Raw genomic sequence first — 25702 nt, 5'->3', positions numbered from 1 at the left:
GCCTGGTACTTTACTAAGATAATTTTTATTCCATTATTAACCACTACTATTATTATAGGAGCATATGATTGTAGACTATGAATCCCAACAACAATTTCTTATGTATCTCATCCCATTTGTGCCTGGGCATTTCCAGGAAGGTGGACATTGAGAGACAGCTTTGCCTTATTTCCTTGTTAACCTAGACAGATAAGGGAGTCTCTCCCCGCCCTTCATCAGGTCTTCCTTGCAGTTAACCCCTCACCACCCGGTGGGAAACTTACTTGGTGTCAGGCAGAAGAGGACTGCTGAGTTTTATTAGGGGAGTGAGGGGGGAAGAGGGGAAGAGCAGCTAGATCATACATTTATTGTATGTTTAATTCAGACTATTAAATGCATTTTTCATTGCCTGGGAAAATATCCACCGATGGTGAGTTCAGGAATTGATGCAGGCTGGGGAGGGAGGTAGAAGCCATAGTCTACATGGCAGACACACATAGTAGAGCAAAACCAGAGCAAGCTGTGTGTAGAGACACTTTATTGACATGAACAGGGTATTTCCTGAAAAACACTACATACTGCCATTAGGTTGTCGAGAGCTTGGGTGATCAGGAACAACATTGCTAGAGTTCAGAAAAAGATTGGCTGTGGAAAATGAAGAAAAAGCAGTATGAAGGTGACAATGTGGCAAAGACATGTATCAGTTGCAAGACCACAGGAGTTTACTAATGGTATCTGATGGTGTTTCCCAAACCTACAAGCACGGTGCTCCCACGCCTCCTCCCCACCACAAACACACACACTGCCATCAGATGCAGCCCTTGCCTGATGGTGACTCAGGGTTGGGTAGGGGAAACACATTACCTGCGTTGAGGCTTATCTGGCCTATGATAGGGGTTGAGTCTGATCTACAACTCAGACTTACTGCAAGTACTTATCTACTGGGTCCTACTATAAACTCAAGTAAGATAACTCAACATGAGTTATCTACCATGGTGGAGTTTCAGAGATTAGGAAAAGCTTGGATGGTGGTATTTTTCAGACCTAAGACCACGGGGCACACTGAGGCTCTAGATTGGTGCTCCAGGCAGAGTGGGTGCTGAAATGCAGAATGGATGGAGGATCGGAGGATGAACACATTACTACTCAGATACACTCACAGTGACTAGGTGAATTCACTGGCTCAGGGACCTTTCATTTACAAAAGGAGGGGAGAGGAAGGGTTTTTTGGTTATTTTGTTTTTTTGGGTTTTTTAAGCTATGTTTTCCTATTTCTTTGTTAACTTGGGAAAGGAGAACCAAGATCTATTGTGAAATGTGTCTGGCTTTTGCTTCTTCCTGCAAAGATGCCAGTTACACAGCTTTTCCCCTCTGATTGATGTCAGGTAGGTTCACAGATTCTGAGTTGGGTGTACTACCCTTTTTGATCTAGTGGTTTCCTGGGGAGAGGAGGGAGCTGCTGTCTTTTGTCTAAACCATTCATTGCTGTACACGTGTCTCCAGCGTGTTCCTGCCTTGAAAAATTCCTTTCCTACTAACATCCCTAGTTGGGCATCAAAGGAGAAACCAGAAACTCAGGAGAACCAGAAATCTAGGTGTGTGGACATTGGAGGATGGTGAAAACAAGGGAAAATACTTTTAAACAGACTGAAAGTAAAGTTTGGGGTAAGGACAGGCACTGTCTGTCACAGTATTTCCACACAGGAGTCAGGGCTATGACCCAAGACTGAGCTAGCAGTAAAGGTCAGTAGGGCAGGGTGTATACAGTGCCAACAGAGTTGAGCAGAGTCAAGTTCTTGGCTGTTAAGCAGTAGGAAAAGGAAAATCTGGCCCAAGCCTGGCTTGGCCTTTAGTGAATTGTGTTACTGAGGATCAGTCATGGAAAATATCCAGCACCAAGACAGCAGATGGGGTTCCTAGGGAGATAATAGCCCTTGAGAACATTTCTAAGCCCTTTAATAGGAACAGCATGCCAGATGAAGTTTCCAGAGCAATACACATTTGGTCTGGGTCCTCTAGGAATATGGAGAAAAATGGGGAGTAGGGAAGATTTGAAGCAGGTTGGGGATCACACTAGTGATCTGTACTTAGTTCTGTACTCCTGATCAAGTCTCCCAAGAAGGAGTTGAATTATAATTCAGGAGAAAAAGTAATGTGCAAATCAACTAGAAAGGGAAAACCAAAACGAGATAGACTCTCAAAGCACATTTGGAGCACCTGCTAAGAAGCAAAGTGGTAGAGGAGCCGTGAAGTGGAACTAGGAGTAAGAGAAGATGTCGAACACCTCAGGACAAGCAGGAGAGGCAAAGAGGAGACAAGCTCAACAATAAGAGGAAAGGATGCAACTGTGGTCTAAGTGGAAAGAGGAATTGAGCTCTTCACCTACGAGCCATGTGACTTTAGCACATGGTAAAGCTTTTTAGCCTCCGGCAGCCTCAGTGTGCTCATTTATGACGAGTATCACTAATACCTGCCTCATAGGGCTAGTTGTGGGGAACTAAGGTAACAGAAATGAAAGGACTTTGTAAACCATATTAGTCTAATGACAGAATTGAGAATGAGAAGGGTTGAGAAGTTGGGGGGGGGAGAGTAGAGAAGACTACCTATAAAACATAAATAAGGGGGGAAATGCTTGGTGCCATTCAGTTCATTAAAACCACTCAGGAAATATCTGGGGTGGGCTTTAAAAAAAAAAAAGGCAGCCATCATGCATACTACTTGATTACGAGTTAGATGCTTAGATGTGTTGTCTACTGGAAGCAAGAGGAGGGTGGGGTGATAGGAAGTAGCTTGCTTTTACTGTAAGCTCGGCCACCCACCAGCCATGAGATCAGGAGAACTGCACAGTAATCCATGCCTTTTCTCCTAATGGTAAAGTACAAAAACTGATCTATATTATGTCTCCAATTTCAGAGGAATCATGCAAAGTTACCAATGAAAAAGACCTTAAGTTTACTGAAAGTATTTTCTTCAATAAAATAGGACTCTAGAACATGTGAACAAGGACTTGTGTCAAATACTTCCCCAAGGATGGAAGCATTGGGGAAAAAAATTAGTTCATTGGGTGAGGCCCAAAGATGGTGGAGTGTGATCTTTCCCTGTCATTGAGTCTCAGCCACTTGAATGTTCTCATAGCCCATGAAGCATCCTTCCCCTCTCTCACTAGATGCTGAAGGACATCAGATTTGGACTAATCACTCAATTAAAGTGAAACAAGATATTGACTGAAAGTTTTCCAGTGTTCCTCTGCTCTCCAAAAATCTGGAAAGAAAATAACTCTCAACAACTGGACATCATGGATTCACAGGTGAAATATGTGGAAGCCATCAAGCCCATCCTGCCCCTATCACCTCACTCATTCTCTCATCATCCTTCTCAGACAAAAAAGCATGTTTCTTAGTCTAAATATTCCCAGATGCAATCTCCATCTGGAGGATTTTTCTTAGTCATAAATCTTCACTAAGGAAATTCTTCAAGTCTACCCCATGTCTTACTCTCTGCCTTTTGGCTAGTTTCCAGGTAACTGGATCAATCAGAGTTAACCTCAGCCAGGCAGTCCACCCCTGTATTGTGAAAGAGGCATGGCTATAGCCAAACTCAATTTCAAGGTCTTTTTAAAACCAAAATAATCCCATCTCTGAAAGTGTCAAGTGGACAGCACCTAAGGCTTATTAGGTTCCAGTTTATCCTCTGAAGTCTCTGAGTTGAGCCCTGTGTGAGTCTCAGTTGCCTCCTGTGAAAGGAGGGATAATACTGATCTACAGGAATTTTGAGAGGAACAATTTAGAAATTTCAGTTCCAGTGCCCACAAGAATATAATGCTTCCCAACCATCTTCGGTGGTGTGCTCCGCTTGGAGGACACAAATGCATTACCCTACCTAATAGGGTAATGAACATGTTGTATGATTTGAAGAGCCACTTCTGTCTTTGGCTTCTTGAAGGGCTGAGTCCAACCTAGTCTTTAGTGACCTATCAGGATCTAGCCCCAGAGTACCAGGTTCCAGAGAACATCTTGGTCCATGCTTAGTAAATTTTCTATCACTTTGGATCCTAGGAAGGCATGCTTTGCTCTGATGCTCTAGTCAAGTCGGCCAGGAACTTGAAATAAAAACTGACTTCAAGGAATCCCACTTCATGATGCTCCTGCTTTAACCAAATTAATCATTGCTGCTTCCTTCCATTAAGACATCCATTCACTTGAAGCAATGAAGAATGAGCCAATTCCAACCAGTTAGGGAGAGAAGGGTGTGCCATCTCCAGCATTTGTACAAAGTCATTTGGAGCACAGGAAGTCCAATTGGCATGGTAGCTCTTTGCTTGAAAGCTAGAACAGGGTGAGGTTGAGTCTGTAGAAATGTTGACTCCTCATTTCTGGCTGAGTCTTATGGTGTGTAGAGGTCTGATGGAGTTAGGAAGTCAGAGGTGAAAGTTCAGAGGTGAGCGGATATATGATGAGTGAATAGAAGGATGGTATCGTGAAAGGAAGTGATCTGGTCCCTGGGGCATCTCCTGGCGCTGCTAATATCACTCAACCTGGAATATCCAGTCCCTCAGTGTTCAGCCCACCTGCCAATAATAAAACAACTCACTGAGAATTTCCAGACTGGCCCAGTCCAGGCCAGTCAAAGACTGACCAAATCCACAATCCTTACAAAGGAGGGAGTGGGGGAACTACTTTTTGTCACTGTGGGTAAGAAGTTCAAATTGCTCAAGCCAAAGCAATTCACTTTCTGAAGGGCTTGATGTCACACAGAGCTTTGTGACCTGGGTGTCAACTTTAAGAAGTACCTTGAAGGTGGGGACTCTGGGTAGGGTAAAAATCTATGGGGTCAAATTTAAAGTCACGTGGGTGTGGGTGACCAAGTCCCTTGTACAAACTGCCATCCTTGTCCACCTTTGCCTGCCCTTCCTTGTACATCACCTTAGTCACACCCTTCTATTCCTCCACTGGTACCGCAGAGTTCTCTTTGTTCTCTGATGGGATGGCAAGGTAGTCAGACCTGGAGGAGGGCAAATGGGGGGAGAAAATCAGTACTTTTGTACCCAGGGGTGGGAACACAAGAAAAGGGAAGGAACAAGGGCACAGGGACAAGGACATCTATAGAATAATTCTGCGTTTCCTTCTGCCTGTGTGTCCCAAGAGAAAACTAGAATGGCCCTTTCATTGGGAACTAGAATAATAGGTGCTTTTTTTTTTCCCTTCCACTAGCAGTGTACGAATCTTCCCATTTATCCACATGGCTCTCAGGACTTCTTATTGTTAGATTAAAATGTTGCCCAACCTGATGCATGTGAGATTATATTTTATAGTTGCTTAAATATTCATTTCCCTGATTACTGCTGATGTTGTACATCTTTTTATAAGTTTACAGGCTATTTGGATTTCTGCTTCTGTAATTTGACTGTTCATTTGCTTTGGAAACTGTCCCTCTATGATCTCTCTCTTTCTCTCGTGGATTTTTCTTTGATGGTTTTGTGTCTTGAAAATATCTTCTCCCAGTCCATGGTTTGTCTCTAAACTGTTTATGAATTCTCATATTAAACAAATCATTTTTAGATATAGTGTCATGAAAATTATCCTTTTTTCCTCTCTGTGCGTAATGAAGATATTGTCTTATGTTCCCTTAATAGAATTTTCAAGTTTTACCTTTTACCTCATCTCTACATCCACTTGCCATTTATTTTTGTTTAGTGTGAGAGTTGGGGACTCTTCTTTTCTTTTCCATATGGATAAGAAATTGTCTTTCTACCACATTTTGGAGAGTTCATTCTTCCATTAGTGATTATGGTGCCACTTCTGTAATGTATTATGTAAAATTGTAGGTACACATTGGTCTATTTGGGGCCTCTTTTTTTCATTCTCTTTGTGCTGTATGCCTATGTCAGTATCAACAAACTCTTTAATTGCTCTATAAGAAATCTTCATATCTGATAGGAAAAGTCCTACCAGCCACCTTCCCTAAATATTGTTCTTTTTTTTTGAAATAGGCAAACTATGGCTCATGAGCTAAGAACTGCTGTAAGGGTTGCGAACAAGGAAGGAAAATCAAAGAACAATACACAACGGAGACCCTTGTGTAGCCTGCAAAGTCTAAAACATTCACTATCTGGCCATCGCTCCGTTGAGACTAGCTTTGACCCTTTCGTTTTCTGTGTGACTCAGCTCACTGAGTTCCCTGAACAATCTAATGGGTATTGTGATTGAAATGTCATCGAATTTGCAGATTAACTAAGAGAAAATTGCCACGTTTACAATAGAGAGCTTTTATTCCCCATTTTTTAGGTCTTAAGTCTTTTAGTAAAGTTTTGTAATTTCTCTCCTTAAAGGTCTTGCGTGTTTTTATCAAATGTATTCCCAGGTACTGAAGACTATGGAAATGTTTTCCAATGTTTTTAATATTTAAATGTTTTTCTAAATTTTTGTAGCTGGACCATAGGTGGTTTTTATACTTTTTATGTTTTTATCTGTACAACAGTCTTGTGGAATGTTCTCACTCGCTCTAATGGTTTGTCTATAGATTCCCTTGGATTTTCTATGTAGGTGGTAGAGGGGATCATGGAGAGGGTGTGGCTGCCAGGTCACCTGTAAGCTGGATCCCAGTAATCAGGGGCTCCCCCACTTCCACTTTCCTTGGGGGGTGCCTTCCAGTTGCCTTCCCCACTCTCAGAAGCTGCCCCAAGGCCACATCTTAAGACAAAGATGTGGTGTTGAGACTATCTGGACTATATACATGTCTGAACCTAGTTAAGGCCTCACTACATAAATCTTTAAGATTCCGGCAGGTTCATCTTGTGGCTGCCCTGGAAAAGCCTTGTAAGTTCACGCCCTGGCTCGTTCAACCTTCCACCTCCGAATCTGGAGTGGCCTGTGTCTTCCTTCAGTCTCTCCCTGCCCTGCGTGTATGGGGGCAGGTTTCAGGTGACACCCGGGGAAACTCCATAGGAGGTTTCAAACTAACAGTAGATAATTATATTGGGTGCGAATCAGGATTCTTTAGTTTCTTCCCTTACAATTTTTACTCTTTTTTTCCCCTTTGTATTTACTTAGTACACTACCTACGAACTGCAATATTATATTGAATTGAAGCAGGGAGACGTGTCTAATATTATAACACAGATGGTATTTGCTGGAGGTTATCTTAGTGGATGCCATTTATCAGTGTAAAGATGATTGGTGTTTGATTTTTTTTTTAATGTTTATTTTTCAGAGAGGGACAGAGAGACAGAGCGTGAGTAGGGGAGGGGCAGAGAGAGAGTGAGGGAGACACAAAACTTACTAAGAGACTTAAGACCTAAACAGGCTCCAGGCTCTGTGGCTCAAACCTACAAACTGTGAGATCCTGACCTGACCCAAAGTCGGACGCTTAACCGACAGAGCCACCCAGGTTCCCTGATTGGTGTTTAGACTTAATATTTATCCTGCTCAGGACATGTCATGCTTCCTGAATCTGGGAAGTCATGCCCTTTTCAGCCACTGTATCTCTGAATATTGTTTCTCCTCCATTTTCTGTTCTGTTCTAACAGATATTCTCATTTTCTTTCTTCATGTTTCACTGTGATAGTCCAGCTTTTTATATCTCTGTGCTTCATTCTGTATAACTTCCTTCCATTTATTTCCAGCTTGTCCATTATCTGCTGTTCTGTTGAGCCAATTCATCTAGTTTTAAGATTTTTTGATTGGATTTTTCATTTCCAGATTTTGAAGATTCCTATTGAAAATCTACCTGTTCATTTTTTTCTACAACTTATTCTATTCTTAGGCTTTCAGTCCTCCTTTTATTGCTTTCATTCTTTTAAAAAATTTTTTTTAATATTTGTTTATTTTTGAGAGAGAGAGAAAGAGAGAGAGAGAGAGTGGGGGAGGGGCAGAGAGAGAGGGAGACACAGAATCCAAAGCAGGCTCCAGGCTCTGAGCTGTCAGCACAGATCCTGACTCGGAGCTCAAACTCACAGACCAGGAAATTGTGACTTAAGCCGAAGTCAGACACTTAACCAACTGAGCCACCCAGGTGCCCTTTGCTTCCATTCTTTTAAATAAACTTATTTTCTAACTTCTACTAGGCCCTTCTTGTGTCCGAAGTTCCTGGGATGTAATCTTGCCATTTGTTACTTCTCTTGCTCACGCTGGATTGCAGCTGTGTCTTTTTAGCTTTGGATCAGATTGTGAAATCAGATTCAGCAATGATTTATGCAGGGAATCCTGTTACGCCTCAGCTGAGGAGTGGGCCCCTCCAGAGTGGTGTTTCATTTGCTTCTACGTGGTGATCACTATCTGGAGATTAATTTTTCCATTGATTTTCTCAGCTTGAGGCTTCCTGGATCACGCAGATAGTATAAATTTAAATCCAAGCATTGTGAGAGTGGGCTTGTGGTTCCTAATTCTCAAGAATCTTTTAGGTTTCTACTTGAGAGGCAGGCCAAGATGGATATTGTTTCCTTGGCTTTTCCCCCGGGCTGGTGGACTGATTTTCTGATCTGTCCTTTGCCTGTGGTGTAGCTCTTTGAGGATCCTGTCTCTTCTGGGGGCCTCATTCCGACCCTGGTTTCTGTGCAGGTCCTGTTGTAGATGCTTCCTGTCCAAGTCTAAGCACTTCCTTGTCCAAGCACTAAAACCCAAGCACCCAAGTTCTGCCAGGAATGACAGGCTCCCCTCGTGTATCAATACTTTCTATCCATCTATCAGTTGTAAGTTTTACTTGCCTGGGATCATAGAGATCATGCAGAATATTTTCTTTATCAAACATTTTTGGGTGATAATAGCCTACAGTTTCTAGGTTACTCCCTCAGCAGTGTTGCCAGCCTTGTACATCTGTGAGAGTTCTGTTCTCTCCTCTCCCCAAACGACAGGCCAGAGGGGCCTCTTAGGCCCTCAGACCCCATTTTTTTCTCAGCTGTGCTCACTCCTGGGTGACTAGGGCCTTAGTGAAAATGGCCAAGGTGCAGTCTGGACATTGGAGGATGAGGGCTTCTACTCCGCGCATTCATTTGCTGCCAGGCTCCAGGAGCAGGAATGTGTGGCTCGGAGCTTCTTAGCTGATAAAAGCCAGGGGCCCAGATGGCCTGATGAGTTCCACAGTGTACAATGAACAGCCAAGTGCAACAGAATAGACCTTTGGAATAGAGGGGCCTCCCTCCCAGTCTCTCCTTCCATCATGCGCATGGCCTCAGCAAGCCACACCACCCTCCATAAGCCGGCTTCATAAAGCATGAGTCGTGATAATGCTAATTTCATGGGATTGTGATAGGAGCTACGGGCTTGACGTCAGTGGCTAAGAGTACAGGGGAAGAGTTAGCAGGCATGAATCCAGACCTTGCTTTGCCTCCTATAGTGGTCCCAGGCACACTCTCCCAGGTTTAGTTTTCTCATCCATAAGATGGGTATATGAATGCTGCCTACCTCAAAGGCTGTCGTGAGGCAAGTAGAGAGTATGTCAATTGCGTAGCACCTGATCCGTGAGGGCAAACACTTTGAAGGTGCTAGCTAGCATCACTTTGGCATCTTGGAACTTACGCGTTTTCTTGAGCTGCCTCTTCGGCCTTCGAGACCTTCCTGTAGCAATATATCATCTCAATGAGCAGCCACAAGGTGAGGAAGACCAGGAGGATGTACATCATGATCTCGGAGACCACAGAGGTGAAGTCCTCTCCAGCTGCAAGGGGGACAGTGATGCTCAGAATGCACATGTCCAACAAACCCAGAACTGTCATTGGGTCAGAGGTATATGAGACTTTTTTTTTTTTAAGTACGGCTTAAATTAGTCCTGGCTCTAAGGAACTTGAGAAGGTGTCAAAGAGATTTAATATCCTCTGACTCTCCTGTCTGTCAGCTTCCTCACTGACTTTTTTCAGGGGGAGCAGGGGCAGGGGTGGGGGGGATGAGAAAGAATAAGGAGTGGAAAGAAAAATAGAGCCACGGAAGGAATCCTGGAATGGAGTCAGACAGAAGACCTGGGTCCCAATTTTGTGTGGAGTCATGTCCCTTATTTGAAACTCACTTTCTTAACTTGTGCGGTAAGGGTGACAATTCACACCCTTACTTTACCTAGTGTATTAAAGAATATCTTATGAGATGTGAAAGTCTACACAGATGTGGGGGACAGGCCTAGTTCAACCACAGAAGTGTAAAGTGGCAGAGGGAGAGTGCCTGGGAAACCTGTACAGGCCAGTGCAGTTGACCCGCCCAGCAATCTGGGTGTGGCCTCTACAAGTCAGGACTGGAAACAGGGTCCCTCCCAGTTCATCTTCCTTCCAGACCATCCCACACCCAACAGAAATATTGGAGCTTCCCACATATTAACCAGGCTTTCTGAAACACAAATCTGATCCTGCCATTTTCACATATTAAACCTTCGGTGTTCCATCCTTGCCCTCAGGATAAAGACCAAACTACGAACATGGCAAACAAGATTCAAAATCTCCAACCCTTTTCTCCTCATTTCTATTCAGCGGGCCAGCAAAACTTCACTTCTCATACCCCGTGGTCTTTTGGGATCTGTAGACATTTTCATCCCCTTTCCTCTTCCTCGATTGTGTTGCACGCCTCTCAGCTACCCCTCTCCCAATATCCCCTCCTGCTTTTCAGTCTCCTGACCGTTCTTCTGGACCCCACCCAAGTCCCCTTCTGTGTGGAATCTTTCTCCACCTCTCCTGCAGAGCTACTCATGTCCTTCTCTGTGCGCTTTTCTCATTTGTCCATTGGAACACCTCTCGGGTTGTGCTGTGATGTGTTTCTCTCTCTTCTCTACTGACGATGTGCTTAGTAAGAAAGTATTTCACTTATTTCTGAATTATCAGCCTGTTGTCTAATCCTGGAATATTTGCAGTACTCAGTAAGTATTTGTTGAATGAATGAAAATATAAATAAATATTGATCTTTGTTTCACAGCCAACCAGACTGACAATTAAAAGATGATATATGGCAAAGGCCCTGATACATATAATCCTTCCTGGTGGGAAAGAAGCTTGTAGACACATCTCCTGTTGCTAACTCCTCCAGCAAATTAGATTCATCGTCCTTGGTTATTCATAGGCCCCAGTCATCCATCAGGCCTCGCTCATTAAAAGCACAGCATAGCCATAGCCAGGACCTTCAGCTCAGAGAAGCAGTCCAAAGGCTCCACTATCATCCAGGTCTCCTGATGGGAGCTGGAGGTCCTAAATATAGCTTGTGGCATGGAAGAATGCCATATGCATAAAATCTTTTTGTGGGCTTGGTAATACCTGATTTGTGATGTACTTGACTTAAAGCACCCTCTTTTTAAATGTAATAGCCTAGAAGCAGGAACACAGAAAGCTATCCATGCTCAGTATTTTAAGTCACTTCTGGGGGAAGAGGTCTCAGAGTTTTGTTTTAGAGCCAGGAGGTCAGAGCTTAGGACAGAATAACTTCAGCTTGAACAAAGAACCAGGGAGATTCTGTGGGACCACAGGACTGGAGGAGATGTGGTGTGTTGTGTTGTGGTGGAATGTGGAACTCTGAGCCTTGTGAAAGCAGTGAGAATTGTGGAGGGGAGGAAGAGGGAGAGTGTGTTCACAGAGGCTGCCATGGGGTCACAGAGGAAAAGAGAGAAAGAAATAGAGGAAGAGAGGAAGGAAGGAGGAAAGAAGGAAAAAAGGAAGGGAGGGAAAAGAAGGAAAGGAAGGAAAAGAAGGGAGGGAGAGAGGAAAACAAAGATATGAAATCAAAGAAAGAGCAGCAGAAAGAGGGATGGTGGTAGAAGAGAAAGATGCCCTGGAAACGGAGCTAGCCTGGTAGGCAAAGGATCAGGGCCGTAGTCCCGTGTCCAATGGCAATTTGCTTCATGTCCCTCAGCAAGCCCCGCGCTGATCTCCCGGCCACAAAATGAGGGGCACCAGAGCTCACCCTCCAATAATTACCTGGGGAGTCATTTCTACTTACACACGCCAGACCTCACTCCAGGCTACAGAGCTGATTCCCGTTAGAGTGGTGGGGAGCCGGCTACACGCAATAAAAGCCCCCTGGGCAATTCTGATGCTTGCTCTTCGTTCAGAATCTTCAAGAAATGAGAGCCCAGCTTCCTTCCAGCCCCAACTTCCCAAGAGGCTCTGTGATTCTGCTAACAAACTCGTTTTTCTTCTATTCTGACCCAAGCCTTGCTCTGGTGCCCAGCAGGCGGACAGGTTCAGATTTGTCACACTTTCCACTGGCTGCCAGGATCTCTGGAGGCAAAAGCCTGAGAGAGCATGGGGTGGAGACCCGCGCATTCCTAGCGTCGGCCCCGCCAGCCGACAGTTCCGGCAGTGACCAGTAGAGGGCGCCGCCAGCCTCTTCCCCGGGGAGAAGAGGTGTGTAAACAGAGGATAATGGAACTTGAGAACAGAAAAATACCTTAGAGAGCTTCCAGTCCAGCCCACGCGTTGTACAGAAGAGGTGACGCGTTCAGAGAGGGAGAATGGCTTATCAGGTCTAAATGCCAGTGGTCTAAGAGTGCTTCTGCACGTTCAGAATTGACCTACCTCTCGTTTTAGTCATGTTGTCCACATCAGGACAAAATCATGACCTCTCTTGCCCTGCCATTCGCTCTCAAGTTTGCTTCTTGAATTCTATCACAATAACATGAGGGAAAAAAAAATAAGGAAATGTGTGGCTTGGCAGTAGGGCTTCTTGGGAATCCCAGGAAGAACCGTATCATGAATTCGACCTCTTCTTTCATGCCCTGCACCTTTTACCTGCTCACCATCCCGCCTCTGGAGGCAGTGATAATGCTAAGAGTATGCTGGAAATAGGCTGCCTGAGAACAGGCTAAGGAAAATGGAACTGTCACTTAGCCTGGATGGGAAGATACAAAAGGAGATGCACATATTTGTCTTTTGACACACGGGGGAGAGTTTGCAATTCTCTGAGTCTTCTGAAACTAGAACAGAGCAAGGTGTGTGAGCACACTCTACCTTCACCCTCAAGATTCCGGACTGGATTAAAACAGAAACACTTGAACTGGCTTGATGGAAGGATCCCCCCACCTCCAGCCTAATAAGAAACTGGCTATGGGAAATCTGAAGATTTTAAACTAAGACTAGAAAGTTTTTTTCTTCCAGTTGAGAATGAGGTTTTGTACTGATAGATGCCAGGGGATGGGGAAGGGATTGGTTGTGTGGTTATTTTGGGGAAAAGACATTGGTTTAGAGCAGTGGTCCTCAAAGTGTGATTCCAGGCAGCATGGGCATCTCCTGGCAATTTGTTCGGTGAGCAAACTCTCAGGCTCTATCCACAGAAGCAGAAAATCTGCATTTTAAGCCCAGCAGGGGAATTGAGGCTTGCTGATGTTTGAGGACCACTGCTCAGAAGATGTATGGCTTCCATACAGGAGGGTTAGGTGACCTCTACGTAGTCTCACGAGCTTTCCCTGAGCCCATTGAGTCGGATTCAATACAGGCCAGAGAAGAAGGTAGCTGAGTTGGCAGCTTTAGGCTTCATGGAGGCTGACTTCTTTCTCTAAGGATGAGAGTGAGTCAGGGGATCAAGGAACAAGCATTTCTACTGTCATCTCTCAGCCTTTCTGCTTTGAGGAAAGACACAGACAGGCAAGCTGTCAAGCAGTTTGTGGGAAGCTGGGCACTAAAGGAAGTTGAGTCCATGGTGGCATTTTTAGATGTCACCTTTCCAGATATGTTCTGCAGAGGTCTCATTTGTGTGGAAACCCACAGTCCTCCCTCCCCCACAGCCCAGCCTCACCCTCCTCGGTGACACGGAGGGGGATCAGCCGAGTGGTCTTCACAAAAGGGCGATGTGCCTCAAAGGCGAACTCCCGGGACACGTTGCAGGTGTAGAGGCCAGAGTCATTCAGGGTGACGTTGAGCACAGTGATGGACACATCCTGCAAGTCCTTGCTTCCGTTCCACTGCAGGCGCCCCTGGAAAGGACTCTCCACCTCCTGCTGACCGTTTCGATACTCGTAGATCTGCAGGTAGAGAAGCAGAAAAGAGTAGGGCCAGGAGAGAAAACAGGGTAGGAGGGCCAGGATGGGGACAGGGCAGAGAAAAGGAGCAGTCATGCAAGGACAGGGAAGGAAGGGGACAATGTTACAAGGAGACCCTGATTTGGGAATGTGATGAGGAGGCTCAGGGGAAGGCAGGGGAAGAGAGGGAAAGGCAGCGAAAGATGAGCAAAGGTAAACAGGTAACAGAGCAGATGGACACAGCACAGGGAGACACAAATGGGGTAGACAGGAAGAAGGCTAGCAGGAAAAAAGAACTGCAGAGAAAGAGAGCAAAAGAAGGTGAGTAAAACAAATAGGAGGCCAGGAGGGAGAAACTGAAAGAAAGAATTGGAAAGAGACAGAGAGAGAAAGGTGTGTCACAGGGGCAGCCAGTGGGAGAACAGAGCACAAAGACCAAGAGAGGCAGCTTCATGAGTCACGAAGACATTGGGAAGCCGTGGCCTCAAAACTGGACTCTCTGATCTGGTGGCCACTGAGGGGATGTGGTCAGTCTGGGCCAGGCCACAGGAAGGGGGCCCAGGACACAAAAGCAGAGAGCTGCCAAATGATATGCACACTTCAGGTCTTTCACTTTGGGCTGAATTATAATGGAAATGTGATCTCAAAATTTCTTCTCTCAAGCACTCCTACCTTCGGACTCCCTTTTTTGTTCTATACAGCTGTGCTGTCCATTCTGATCTCCATTTGCCATGTGTGGCTACTTACATTAAAAATTAAATGACTAGAAATGAAATAAAATGTAAAATTCACTTCCTCAGTTGCACTCGCCACATTTCAAGCATTCAGTGGCCACATGTGGCTAATGGTTACTGTATTGGACAGCACAAACATGGAACATTTCAATTTTCACAGAAATTTCTAGTAGAAGCATTGCTTTGTATGTCCACTACAATTTTTAAAGTTTCTTTTACTCCTTCTGAGTCAACTTCTACTCATTCTGGGCAGATGTGGAAGTAGAGTACGTGGTTGGCACTCTGCCAGGCCTGAGGCCAATGGGGGCCTTCACATCTGGCCTAGACGTCCAGATTCCTGTACCCCAGGGCCTGGCCTCAGTCACAGTCAACTCTGAGTGAACCCCAAGATTTCAGAGACATTTACTGATTCCAGTTCTGGAACAAACACTTGATTGGAGCACTCAATTTCACTCTGCTATGGTCTCCATTATGTCTTTGCACAGAAGAAACTTGCCTTCAAGAAGGTGAGCTACCACAGCAAAAAGGGCTTTGCAGCTGCTGTCAGACAACCTGGTTAGAAGCTAAGGTCTCTTATTAACTTCTTTGGGCCTCTGTTTCCTCATTCATGTACGTATGCCTTCCCTCTAGCAAACACTTGTATCATGCTTCTTATATCCCAGGGCTGTTCTAAATGCATTAAAAATTAAAGCTGACAACTCTGAAGGTAACCATTCTATGAGGTAGCTATGGTTTCCATCCCCATTTTAGAGATGAGGAAATAGAGGCACAGAGAGGTGAGGCAAATTGTCCTAAGGCACAGAACTAACAAGTTGTGAAGTCGAGAATCAAACCCAGGCAGCATGGGATTCAGAGTCCGTGAAAATGTGAATAATGGTCATAAGGTGATATTCAGAGCATGTAACAATATTGGCAGTGGCACCAACCAATCAGAACTGACATTAGCCAGAGCACAGAGTGGAGTCTTGAAGGCTCCCTGCTCTGTCAGGACGATCCCTTAGCTTCATGGGGAGGTCTGGCAGTTCCTAGTGGGACCGATGGTGGTGAGGCCACTTGGGAGGCTTGGCACAGCAAATATCCCTTATAGAACTCTTTAAATAGTTCACTCACAGATGCTGCTGTACCAGTTGACTGTCGACTTTGGCCATCCCCATCATTCTTATTTAACTGGCATTATGAGATTGAAATGACCTAACCTATTCTGTCCCCTATAATGACACTGAGTGTTATTTCCATCTTTGTACTAATTCAATCCATCCAACATGATGGTGCAGGAGAGTCCATGAAAACACCTGCCAAGTGCCTTATGGGGTGGCTAGCCCACAGGAGGCTCTAGATGCTATTTATCTCTTCTCTTCCCTCCCCCACTGGTAACCAAGAATGCCTGCGGCTGGCCAAGTGCCCTCCTGTCACAGAGGTTGGGCTATGCTCAGGCTGTCAGTTATCTGCTGGGGAGCTGTCAACGCTTTGAAAAGAAAGAGCCAGTGTTTGTGAGATCTTCATTCCCCAGACTCTCAGGAGCCTGGCACATAACAGCAGAGGCAAGCAAAAGAAAGGCCGGAGTCAGCAGCCAGACATACAAGGAAATCTTTACCGCCCTCGGGCCTGTAGAACCATTCCACCACCGTGGTGGCCTCCACCTCCTCTCTCTTCATGCAGGAGATGCAGCGTAGCTTCATGGGGTTGCCCTGAACGGCCTCCGTCTCCGAGGGCACTTCCACACACACAGGGAAGCAGGCACTGACTGGAGAGAGGCCCGGTGACAGGGAAGGAACAGGAGGTGTTGGGGAGGAGGGCACCAGGAGAGTGGCGTTGGAGAACAAGAGGGAGGGAGAAGAGACAGAGAAGGGAGAATCATGAGACAAACCTGAGGATTGCATGAACCTGCATGTACATCTTCACCTGTGGTCCCTGAGGATGCATGGTCAGAACAGGCAGGAAGCAGGCTACCGGAGCCATGGATGACTGTGAGTTGACTGAAAGCCTCCTGGGCGTAGCCTTGAGCTCTGCCCTCAAAGACTTAGAGTCTAGGTGGGTAACAGGGTGCACGCATACCCACCCATCCATGCACCCTTCATTCAGCCAACATTCACTGAAATCTACTCTGAGCCAGGCCTGATGCTAGGCTGAGACACAAAGATGAACAAAACACTCACCACACCCTGATGGGATTTATAATCTAGCAGAGAACACATACTTCTAAGTATCATTAAATGGGACCACGGTGAGTGCCATGCTGCTGATGTGCTCTGTTCCCAGAGGAGGGCCAATTATTCCTGTTTGGGCTGAGGAGTGAGGAAGAGAAGGAAGATGAGGCAGGGGTCTAGAAAGGGAATGAGGACCACGTTGTGAAGACCTTTGTGTGGCTTTCATAACATGCCGGGTCTGATGTTTGCAGGCCATGGAGAGAGATAATTGCATCTGAATTTTATTTAAAAAAATTTTTTTAGCGTTTATTTATTTTTGAGAAAGAGAGACACAGAGGGTGAGTGGAGGATGGTCAGAGAGAAAGGGAGACACAGAATCGGAAGCAGGCTCCAGGTCCTGAGCAAATCGTCAGCACAGAGCCTGACTGGGGCTCGAACCTACCAACTGTGAGATCATGACCTGAGCTGAAGTCAGCCATTTAACTGACTGAGCCACCCAGGTGCCCCTGAATTTTATTATAAAAAATAGGTAATTCTGATGTGTGGTTGTGGATGGAGCATCAGTGAGATGACCCCTGGGCTGGAGCAGAGGAGTAAAGAGAGACAAAGTTAAAAATCTGGAGAGAGGTCAGAGTGGGGGGATACCTTGCCTGCCACATGGAGGTCTGGACTTATGGTCTCTGCCCTCTAGAAATTTGGGGCCCATAAAATAGGGTGAGCAGAATGAGTCAAAAGTGGAATGAGGCCACCAAAAAAACAAGTGCAAATGTGGGCTGCATTCACAGATGTACAATGTGCAGAACGCGGGAGAGACAGTGCAGAACAAATCTGGACCATTCCGATGAGTTCAGGCTGTCACATTTGACAACAGAAAGTTGTTCAGTGAGTGCATGCCCAGCCAGGAACAAGATGGAGAAGGGTCTGGAGATAATGTCTGGGGAGAAACAGATGGGAGAATTGGGGGTGCCTGGCTTGAACACAGAACTTATCTGCCTTCAAACATTTGAAGGCTGGCCTGTGGAAGAGAAATTAGGTTCTTTCCAATTCCAAAAGTTGTAAGAAAGTAAGTTTGGCTGATTAAAAAAAAAAAAAGGAATTTTCTGGTGCTGAAGCTCTTTACAGATGCAAGAAACTATTTGGGAAGAGTTTATACCTCATTGTATGGAAGATTCAAAAATCGGATGATCTGATATCTGGACTTCTAAGGCCCCTTCTAGTGCTAGCTTCCCATGAATTAATAATAAAAACAGAACCCCTAAAAAATGAAACAGTACACATTAATATTTTAAAACTAGCACGCTGGGTCACCTGGGTGGCTCAATTGGTTAAGTGTCTGACTTCAGCTCAGGTCTCTGCACCTTCCGTGCTCAAATTCTGTCTATCTGTCTGTCTGTCTCTCTCTCAAAAATAAATAAACATTAAAAATTTTTAATTAAAATTTATTTTTACTGTTTTTATTTATTTTACAGAGAAGAGAGACAGCATGAGCAGAGGAGGGTCAGAGAGAGAGGGAGACACAGAATCGGAAGCAGGCTCCAGGCTCTGAGCTGTCAGCACAGAGCTCGATGCGGGTCTCAAACCCACGATCCGTGAGATCATGCCCTGAGCTGAAGTCGGACGCTTAACCAACTGAGCCACCCAGGCGCCCCTAAAAAATTTTTTTAAACAAATACACAAGTAGCACTATAATGAAGTTTAAAACATCAAGGGAAAATATAGTTAATTGGTCTTAAAACTCTCAAGCTAGCGGGACTGGTCTTATCAGGGGGACTCTTGCTTCTGCATATGGACCGTCACTGTAAATGGAGAGCAGAGCTGTATCTAGAGAGAACTGATCAGAAACACTTTCAAGACATGATGTGTTTGAAGTCTTGAATATAAGCCCGGTTGAAAAAAAGAGAAAAGAAGGTGTGGTCTGTGCAAAGTTTGGGAATGAGTACAGGTGCAGAGAAGACATTGAGCACTCTGTGCAGCAGGCAGCCTTGAGGCACATTCATTTTTAATGAGACGTGGTAAACATAAGTTAGTTCCATGATGATGACTTCAGAAGCAGCATAAGAAAATGTATCAAAGAATTCACAGTTACAAAGACAAAGGCAGGAAGAAGATATATTTAGCAACCGAAGGCCTGGGTTTATGTACTCTTTAACCTCTGAGACTCAGTGTATTCATCAACAGAATGCTGAATATAACATTTATCTGATAGCGTCATCATGGGAATTCTATGGAATGATTTATATGAATGTGCTTTGGACATATATCACCTGTTAATGTATTTTATCCTTCATTTATTTGTTCACTTATTCAACAAATATATTGTGTGCTCATCGTTTGCCAGACACTGTTCTAAGCACTGACAACCACAACAGGGAACAAAGCAGAAATCATCCCTGCCTCATGAAGCCTACATTCCAGAGGAGGGGGAGAAAAATAAGAAACATGACACTGTAGTAAGTACTAATGAGAAAAAGTAGAACAGAGGAGAGGTTCATAGGAACATTGGGGACAGCCTCACTGAGATGGTGACATTGAGCAGACACTGAAGGAAAGAAATGAGGGAAAGAGAGGAGATATATGAATATCTGTATGTAAGTGTGCAAACAGAGGAAATAACATTTCATGGGTCCTAGGGTGGGTGTGTCTGTCGAAAGCAGAGCACAATAAAGCACAGGGAACAAAGTAAGAGAGGAGACACAAGCCAGGACCAGACCATGGCTGGTCTTGGTTAGAACTTTGACTTTTGCTTAGAGTGACATGGGGAAATTGGAGTGTTCTGAGTGGAAGAATGACATGATTTATGTAAAATTACATGATCTGACTATGTTGAGAATAAACAGAAAAGATGACAAAGGACAAGCAAAGAGAACAGTTAAGAGGCTGGTACACTGATCAGGTTGAGGGATGGCTCCATGGTTTGGCTTGAATGGAAGTGTTAGCAACAACATCCTCGAATGCATTACCGGTGATGTGTTTTAGTGAACAAGTAGATGAGTTGGTCTTAAATAAGAGCACAGCTAGTTGATTTATAGTTAAAGGAGGGAGGGCAGAATATCTTCAGTCAGGGGGATGACTGTGGATATCACAGCAGCCTCGCTTTTTCCTGAGATGCTCCTGAGATGACAATAATCTGGTTTATCATCAGAGAACAGGCACTACTGATTCCCTTCTCATGGCCAAAGTCCAGTTTCAAGGTATAAGAATTCTGCTCATGAAGTCCTGGATAGTATATGGCAAAAAAGGTCACAAAATTCTCTCATCCCTCTTTGGTTGCCCTTTGCATTGTGACTTGCTGCTTCTTCCATCAAGAGGTGGAAATCTGTTTCTCCACCCCATGAGTCTCTAGTACACCGCGGCCTCTCTGTGAAATCCTCTAGATACCCAAGAAAAGGTTGTACATATGGTAGATAGTCAATCCAGATTGCTGACTGTAAATGCTAAACTTCTGGAATAATCTTGGCCAAATCATTTGACCTCTGGTCTCTCCTTCAATTTCTATAGTAATAACGAAAAAACTTATGAGAAGGTAGAATAGGTAGATATATCACTAATGATATATTAAACCAAGGAATAGTAGCAATCTATCATGAGGTGGAGAGTCATGTGTATTGAACCAACTCCTCTAATACCCTCAAATCTTTTTCTTCTTTGGATATTATTAGATTGCCCCTCCTGAACTTGCTCTAGAATGCATTCCTTCATGCTAAGATAATAAAGGCTTTTATTAGAATGTAAATATTTTAAAAAGGGGTAAGAAATGAAGTTATCTGTAGATATTAACAGCCTGAAATGATTGATCTATCAGATTAGCCAGTCACTTAGCAGAGCCTTGAAAGAATGGGTTGCAAGATGAGGTGCTGGGGGAAAAGAGGAAAACATTCCCCAACAGAGCAGACATGTGAGAGAGTAGGCCTGGAGAGGAAGGCCAGAGAAAATACTAGGACCTGGACAGTGAGGGGATAGGAAAGTCATGGAAGAAGGGGTGGAAGGTTAGTGGCTCCCGAGAAAGATGTAAGGACAGATGCCCATCCAATTTGGTAATCCTGCATAGCAGCACATGTGTTCATTAGAAGTGCTAAAACAAGCACCAGAAGACTGAAATCAAGAGACAAGAGCTCTCTAGCAAGTCCTTCTCCCTCCTTGAGCTCATTTTCTCACATCTAAACTGGAAATAATACTACTTTCCCTGACTACCCCCAAGGATTGATATAGTGACCCCAAAAGAAGTAACAGATTGGAAAGTGCTCTGCAAACCACAGCACCAGGCAAGTGTAGGTTTTAAAAATTATTATTATATACTTTATTAAAGTATATAAGGGAACTTTTTGCAATATATGCAGAAAATAATATAATAGAAAATATTCTTTCATTCATATTTGCGTCATATGAAAAAGCAACTTGGGAAGGGAGAACATATCTAGTCAAAGTGGTTTCCAGTACTAGAATTACATTTAAATAAAATGAAATCGCATTTGTGAAATGGGGCCCTTCTCTTACATTTGATGGCCAGATTTCCTGAACCATCCCTATTTCCTTCTGCAGCTTTTAGCTTCATGAACCAATGTTCATATCATAAAGGAGCTGAGAATGAGCAATAATGGGTGTGATATGCACACTTCTTCCAAAGGTTTTATTTTGGGGATGGGGCAGGAAGTGGAGGAAAGGAGAGGAGTGGACACTACCAAGTTTAGTGATATTTTGTAAATATTTCCTTACTTTTCAGTCTTAGATATTATCTGCCCCAACTTCCGAACTTTATACATGAAGAACCAGGTACTCTAAGTTGTTACATAGCAAGCTAATGGCAGACGAAGACTCCAAGCCAGGCTTTATAAGTCCTAAAAAGGGCTTAGCATATGGCATGCTCACCCCTTCCACTGGAATTCAGGCAGGGATGCTAAAAATTTAAATTAGGGTTTGGGAAGAAAAGCTCTGTAGAATGTCACACCACTCCTTCTCTGAAACTTTATCTTCCACTGCTTTACCCATACTCTTTCTTATCCAGCCAGACTAGCCTCTCCTAAAGCTCACGTCTTTAGTCTTAGCCTCCCTGAGGAAATCCTAGCCTTAAATCGTCAAGGCAGGTGAGATCATTGGCAAGCCATTCTGTCTGCTTCATCTTCAGGTCGAGTCTACTCTACTGGGGATGGATGATGGTGAGTCTGCCCTTGGGACTGGCATTACTCTCTCTCTTTGTCCTTCCCAGACTGTATCATCAGGCATTTTGTTCAACAGGAAGCTTGGCTCTGCTTTTGGTCACATGCAAAATCCAGATAACGCTGGCAGCCAGTAAGTCCTGGAGGCTTAATAAAGTGATACTGAGGCAAAGAAGCAATTCCCATCAGCATATTAGCCACTGCACAGGCAGAATGAGTTCCATGCCAACCATGGGAGAATTAATCCCACATGCCTAGTTTCAATAAAGCAAGTGGGCACAATTATCCTGGTTATTGACTTTTAGCATAGAGGAAGGTAAAAGCATGTAAAAGGTAGAAATGTAGAAGATCATGTGAAGCAATATATCAGCTGAAGAGCCTCTGTTTTTGACCTGAGGATCTAATCAGTCACCAAGAGAGAGAACTATACAACAATTACACACTTGTGCATGCACACACACACACACACACACACACACACACACACCTTCACCAATCCGTTCTAACTAACATGCTCAGACATACACTAACACACATGAACACTGAGGCATACACATTGACACAGTAAAGCATTCTGTCAGTCACATATACAGACGCTATCACTTAGACTCATTAACTCTCCCTAACACACATGCAAGTACCCCACTCTGACACCATTCTGCTTAGCCTTAGCGTTGGAAGTGAAGGTCTTCCTTATTTGGAGGGAGAAGGTCACCTTATTTCCTCACACAAACAAGAGCCCATTCATTTTCAAAAGCAAAAAACATAAGTCCCCGAACACCAAAGCACCTTAGTTTCACATGTTCATGACAAAGACTAAAGATTCAATGCCCAGGTGCCTATTTATCAAAGACATAGCTGCAAATGGCCGAAGCCCATTTTCCCTATTAAAATTAAACAAATGGCTCAACAAAGTGTTTTTATTCTCAAAATGCATGCATTTAGCTTTTTAAAAAATATATATGGGAATTCATTTGAAGATCCAATGATTGTTCATTGAAAAGTGAAATGTAAATGCAACCTTAGATTTTTCATAATGAACATGACTGCATTCCCTTTCAGCAAAGAAAAAGGGGAAAAAAACACTTTGGAATTAACAGGAAACAGGAGGAGGGGTGGAAAACCCACTGAGGGTGGTTCTGGAATATAACACCAGGGATTGAGGAGGTTTTTTTCCAATCTCAAAATCCCAGCTCTCATGGAACCCCTATGAATCTCCATGTCTGGCAGACATGCATAGAGAGAAGCCAACCAAGGCTCCTTTTGTTACAATCGACATCAATAAGTGTTATTATTGTTGGCGTTATTACTGTTATCTGCATCTCGCATGGCAGGGTGCTGGTACTTACCCCAGAAGATGAGCACGAGGGAAACCAGGGGAAACAATCTGTTGAAGGCAGGCATCTTTTCTCTCGCGGCAGGCTTCCGGGGCTAAACAGAGAGATTCCCTCGGTCAAGAACTCGCCTTCTCAGATACTTTCGAGGAAACCCTTTGAGACCAACTGTCCCAAGGGGGAGACTTTCTGACTGAAATGAGGGCCAAGCGCCGGCGACTGGGGAGGCTTTCAGGGGTTTTCGAGCCGCGGGGGTTTCAGCTCCAAACCACCCTAGCGCACCGCCCCAATTCTAGGAAGCCGATCAGCAGCTACGCGCGCTCTCCCCGGAGCCGGTTGCTGGGATCCGGCTCAGCACCACGGACAGTACCTTCCCCGCCCACCCCGGAACTTCACAAATTCCAGTTGCTCAGCTGCTTCTCGGGTTTGTGCCTTGGTGACAGCTTAGCTCGGAGGAGAGCAGCAGTTCTAGGCGGCTGGACTGTCGAAGGGGTCCATGTTGATCCACCTCTCACCTCCCCTGGGAACCGCTGCTCTCCGACCAGGATCCACCAAGACCCGCGAGCTTCGGCTTCATCAGCCTGCACCGCCTTCTCCAGCTGGGCGTGCCCCCCACACCCAAAGCCACCGGGGCCTCCCGTCTGAGCTCCAAAATTCGTTCCACCTCGGTCCAGTCCACAACCGCCTTCTGCGGGAAGGTCCGGAGGGGCGGGGAAGTAGGCGGGAGCTCCAGTCGGCCACCGATCGCTGGGGAGGGTGGGCCCCTTCTAGGGAGCTCGCCCCTAGAGAGTGCCGGGGCCCCGACCCTGGTTGGCGGGTGACCGGCTGCCCTTCTCCGGGTCCCCCTTGACCGTGTGTGTTCAGTCAGCCTTGACATGCGCAGGCGGCTGTCCACCCCCACCGCCACCACGGACCCACCCCTCGCACAGGCGTGCCCCTCCCAGGGCCAAGCACGGCTGCCGAGCGGAGGGCGGAGCTTGGAGCTGCGCAAACACTTCCAGACCCCGCGGTTTCCGTGCTCGCTGGCAGTCTCTGGGTCTCCCTTTCACATCTCCACACCTCTCCCACGGCGGGCACACCTCCTTCTACCAATTCACACTCTCCAAGCCACCCCCATTCCTGCTCCAGCACAGGCAAGCTAGCTCCGGGAAGGGGAGGGCCAAATCTCTTTCAATGATGTCATCTGTAATGTACACTGTTCCCGAGAAACTCGCTGCTTCTCTTCCCCGACCCCATCCCCTTCTCTTCTCCTGTCTATTCTTTGTCTATCCTTGATTAATTAATTCCGGGCACACCAAATGCAGCAAGATAATCCCTGCTTAGGAGAAGTGGGGTAGGAGTGAGGCGCACCTGTTCCCAGGGTCACCTCCTCATCCAGTGAAGCTATCCAAATGTCGCGCAAGAGTGGTACTGAGAGTGGGGCAGCTCCCTCTTGCTCTAATCGTTTTTCCCCCTTTCCTTCCTTCCTTCTTTCTTCTTTCTTTATCTTTCTTTCTTCCTTTCTTTCTTTCTTTCTTTCTTTCTTTCTTTCTTTCTTTCTTTCTTCTTTCTTTCTTTCTCTTTCTTTCTTTCTTTCCTTCCTTCCTTCCTTCCTTCTTCCTTTCCTTCTTTCTTTCTTTCTCTCTCTCCCTCTCTCTCTTTTTCTTTCTTTCTTCTTTCTTTCTTCTTCCTTTCTTTCTTTCCAGTTTAAAAACAGTGTGGTTTGGCTTCTTCTATTAGCCACTCCCTAACCTTCGCAGCTGTTTCAGCGGCCCCGCCCCATCTCTGGAAGGGAAACTTGAAACTTTAAATTCAAACTCGGATTTGTTATAAACTCAAATTGACATAACAGATTAGGAGCCGAAATGAAAGATTAATAACAGATCAATAACAGATTAATAACAGATTAGCAGCCGAAATGAGAGATTAATACAAAAATTAATAACAGATTAGGAACAGATTAATAAGAGATTAATTACAGATTAGGAAACAGATTAACAACAGATTAGGAACAGATTAATAACAGATTAGGAGCCGAAATGAGAGATTAATACAAAAATTAATAACAGATTAGGAACAGATTAATTACAGATTAATAACAGATTAGGAAAAAATTAACAACATATTAGGGACAGATTAATAACAGATTAGCAGCCAAAATGAGAGATTAATACAAAAATTAATAACAGATTAGGAACAGATTAATAACAGATTAATTACAGATTAATGACAGATTAACAACAGATTAGGAACAGATTAATAACAGATTAGGAGCCGAAATGAGAGATTGATACAAAATTTAATAACAGATTGGGAACAGATTAATAACAGATTAGGAGCCAAAATGAAAGATTAATAACAGATTAGCAACCAAAATGAAAGATTAATAACAGATTAATAACAGGTTAGGAGTGATTAATAACAGATTAACAACAGATTAGGAGCCAAAATGAAAGATT

At 44.6% G+C, this 25702-nt stretch overlaps 1 protein-coding gene across 6 annotated transcripts; it reads right to left on the bottom strand.

Moving 5' to 3' along the window:
- Positions 1 to 494: 494 nt before the first annotated feature.
- On the bottom strand, positions 495 to 24191 carry SCN3B (sodium voltage-gated channel beta subunit 3). Of its 6 annotated transcripts, XM_029957688.1 has the most exons (8): positions 23780 to 24191; positions 23280 to 23361; positions 16211 to 16374; positions 13674 to 13899; positions 9492 to 9630; positions 4902 to 4980; positions 3859 to 4546; positions 558 to 624 (listed from the first exon to the last, which is right to left on the bottom strand). In XM_029957688.1, the coding sequence occupies exons 2-6, from the start codon at positions 23332 to 23334 to the stop codon at positions 4917 to 4919; spliced, it is 648 nt and encodes a 215-aa protein (XP_029813548.1). In that variant the 5' UTR covers positions 23335 to 23361; positions 23780 to 24191; the 3' UTR covers positions 558 to 624; positions 3859 to 4546; positions 4902 to 4916. The 6 variants fall into 6 exon arrangements, with proteins under 6 accessions (XP_029813552.1, XP_029813553.1, XP_029813548.1 ...); XM_029957687.1 differs by having other exon boundaries at positions 3859 to 4980; XM_029957690.1 differs by lacking the exon at positions 23780 to 24191 and adding an exon at positions 23635 to 23772 and having other exon boundaries at positions 3859 to 4980.
- Between the last annotated feature and the right edge of the window lie 1511 nt (positions 24192 to 25702).

The sequence above is a fragment of the Suricata suricatta genome, chromosome 11 (genome assembly GCF_006229205.1).
Source record: "Suricata suricatta isolate VVHF042 chromosome 11, meerkat_22Aug2017_6uvM2_HiC, whole genome shotgun sequence".
Classification (NCBI taxonomy): domain Eukaryota; kingdom Metazoa; phylum Chordata; class Mammalia; order Carnivora; family Herpestidae; genus Suricata; species Suricata suricatta.
This window is presented reverse-complemented; position numbering and strand designations above follow the sequence as displayed.

Coding starts and splice junctions, on each gene's coding strand:
- SCN3B (XM_029957687.1), bottom strand. CDS start 23,334: ATGCCTGCCTTCAACAGATTGTTTCCCCTGGTTTCCCTCGTGCTCATC. Junction 16,375..23,279: donor CCTCGTGCTCATCTTCTGGG/GTAAGTACCAGC, acceptor GCCTCTCTCCAG/TCAGTGCCTGCTTCCCTGTG. Junction 13,900..16,210: donor AGGGCGGTAAAGATTTCCTT/GTATGTCTGGCT, acceptor CTCTACCTGCAG/ATCTACGAGTATCGAAACGG.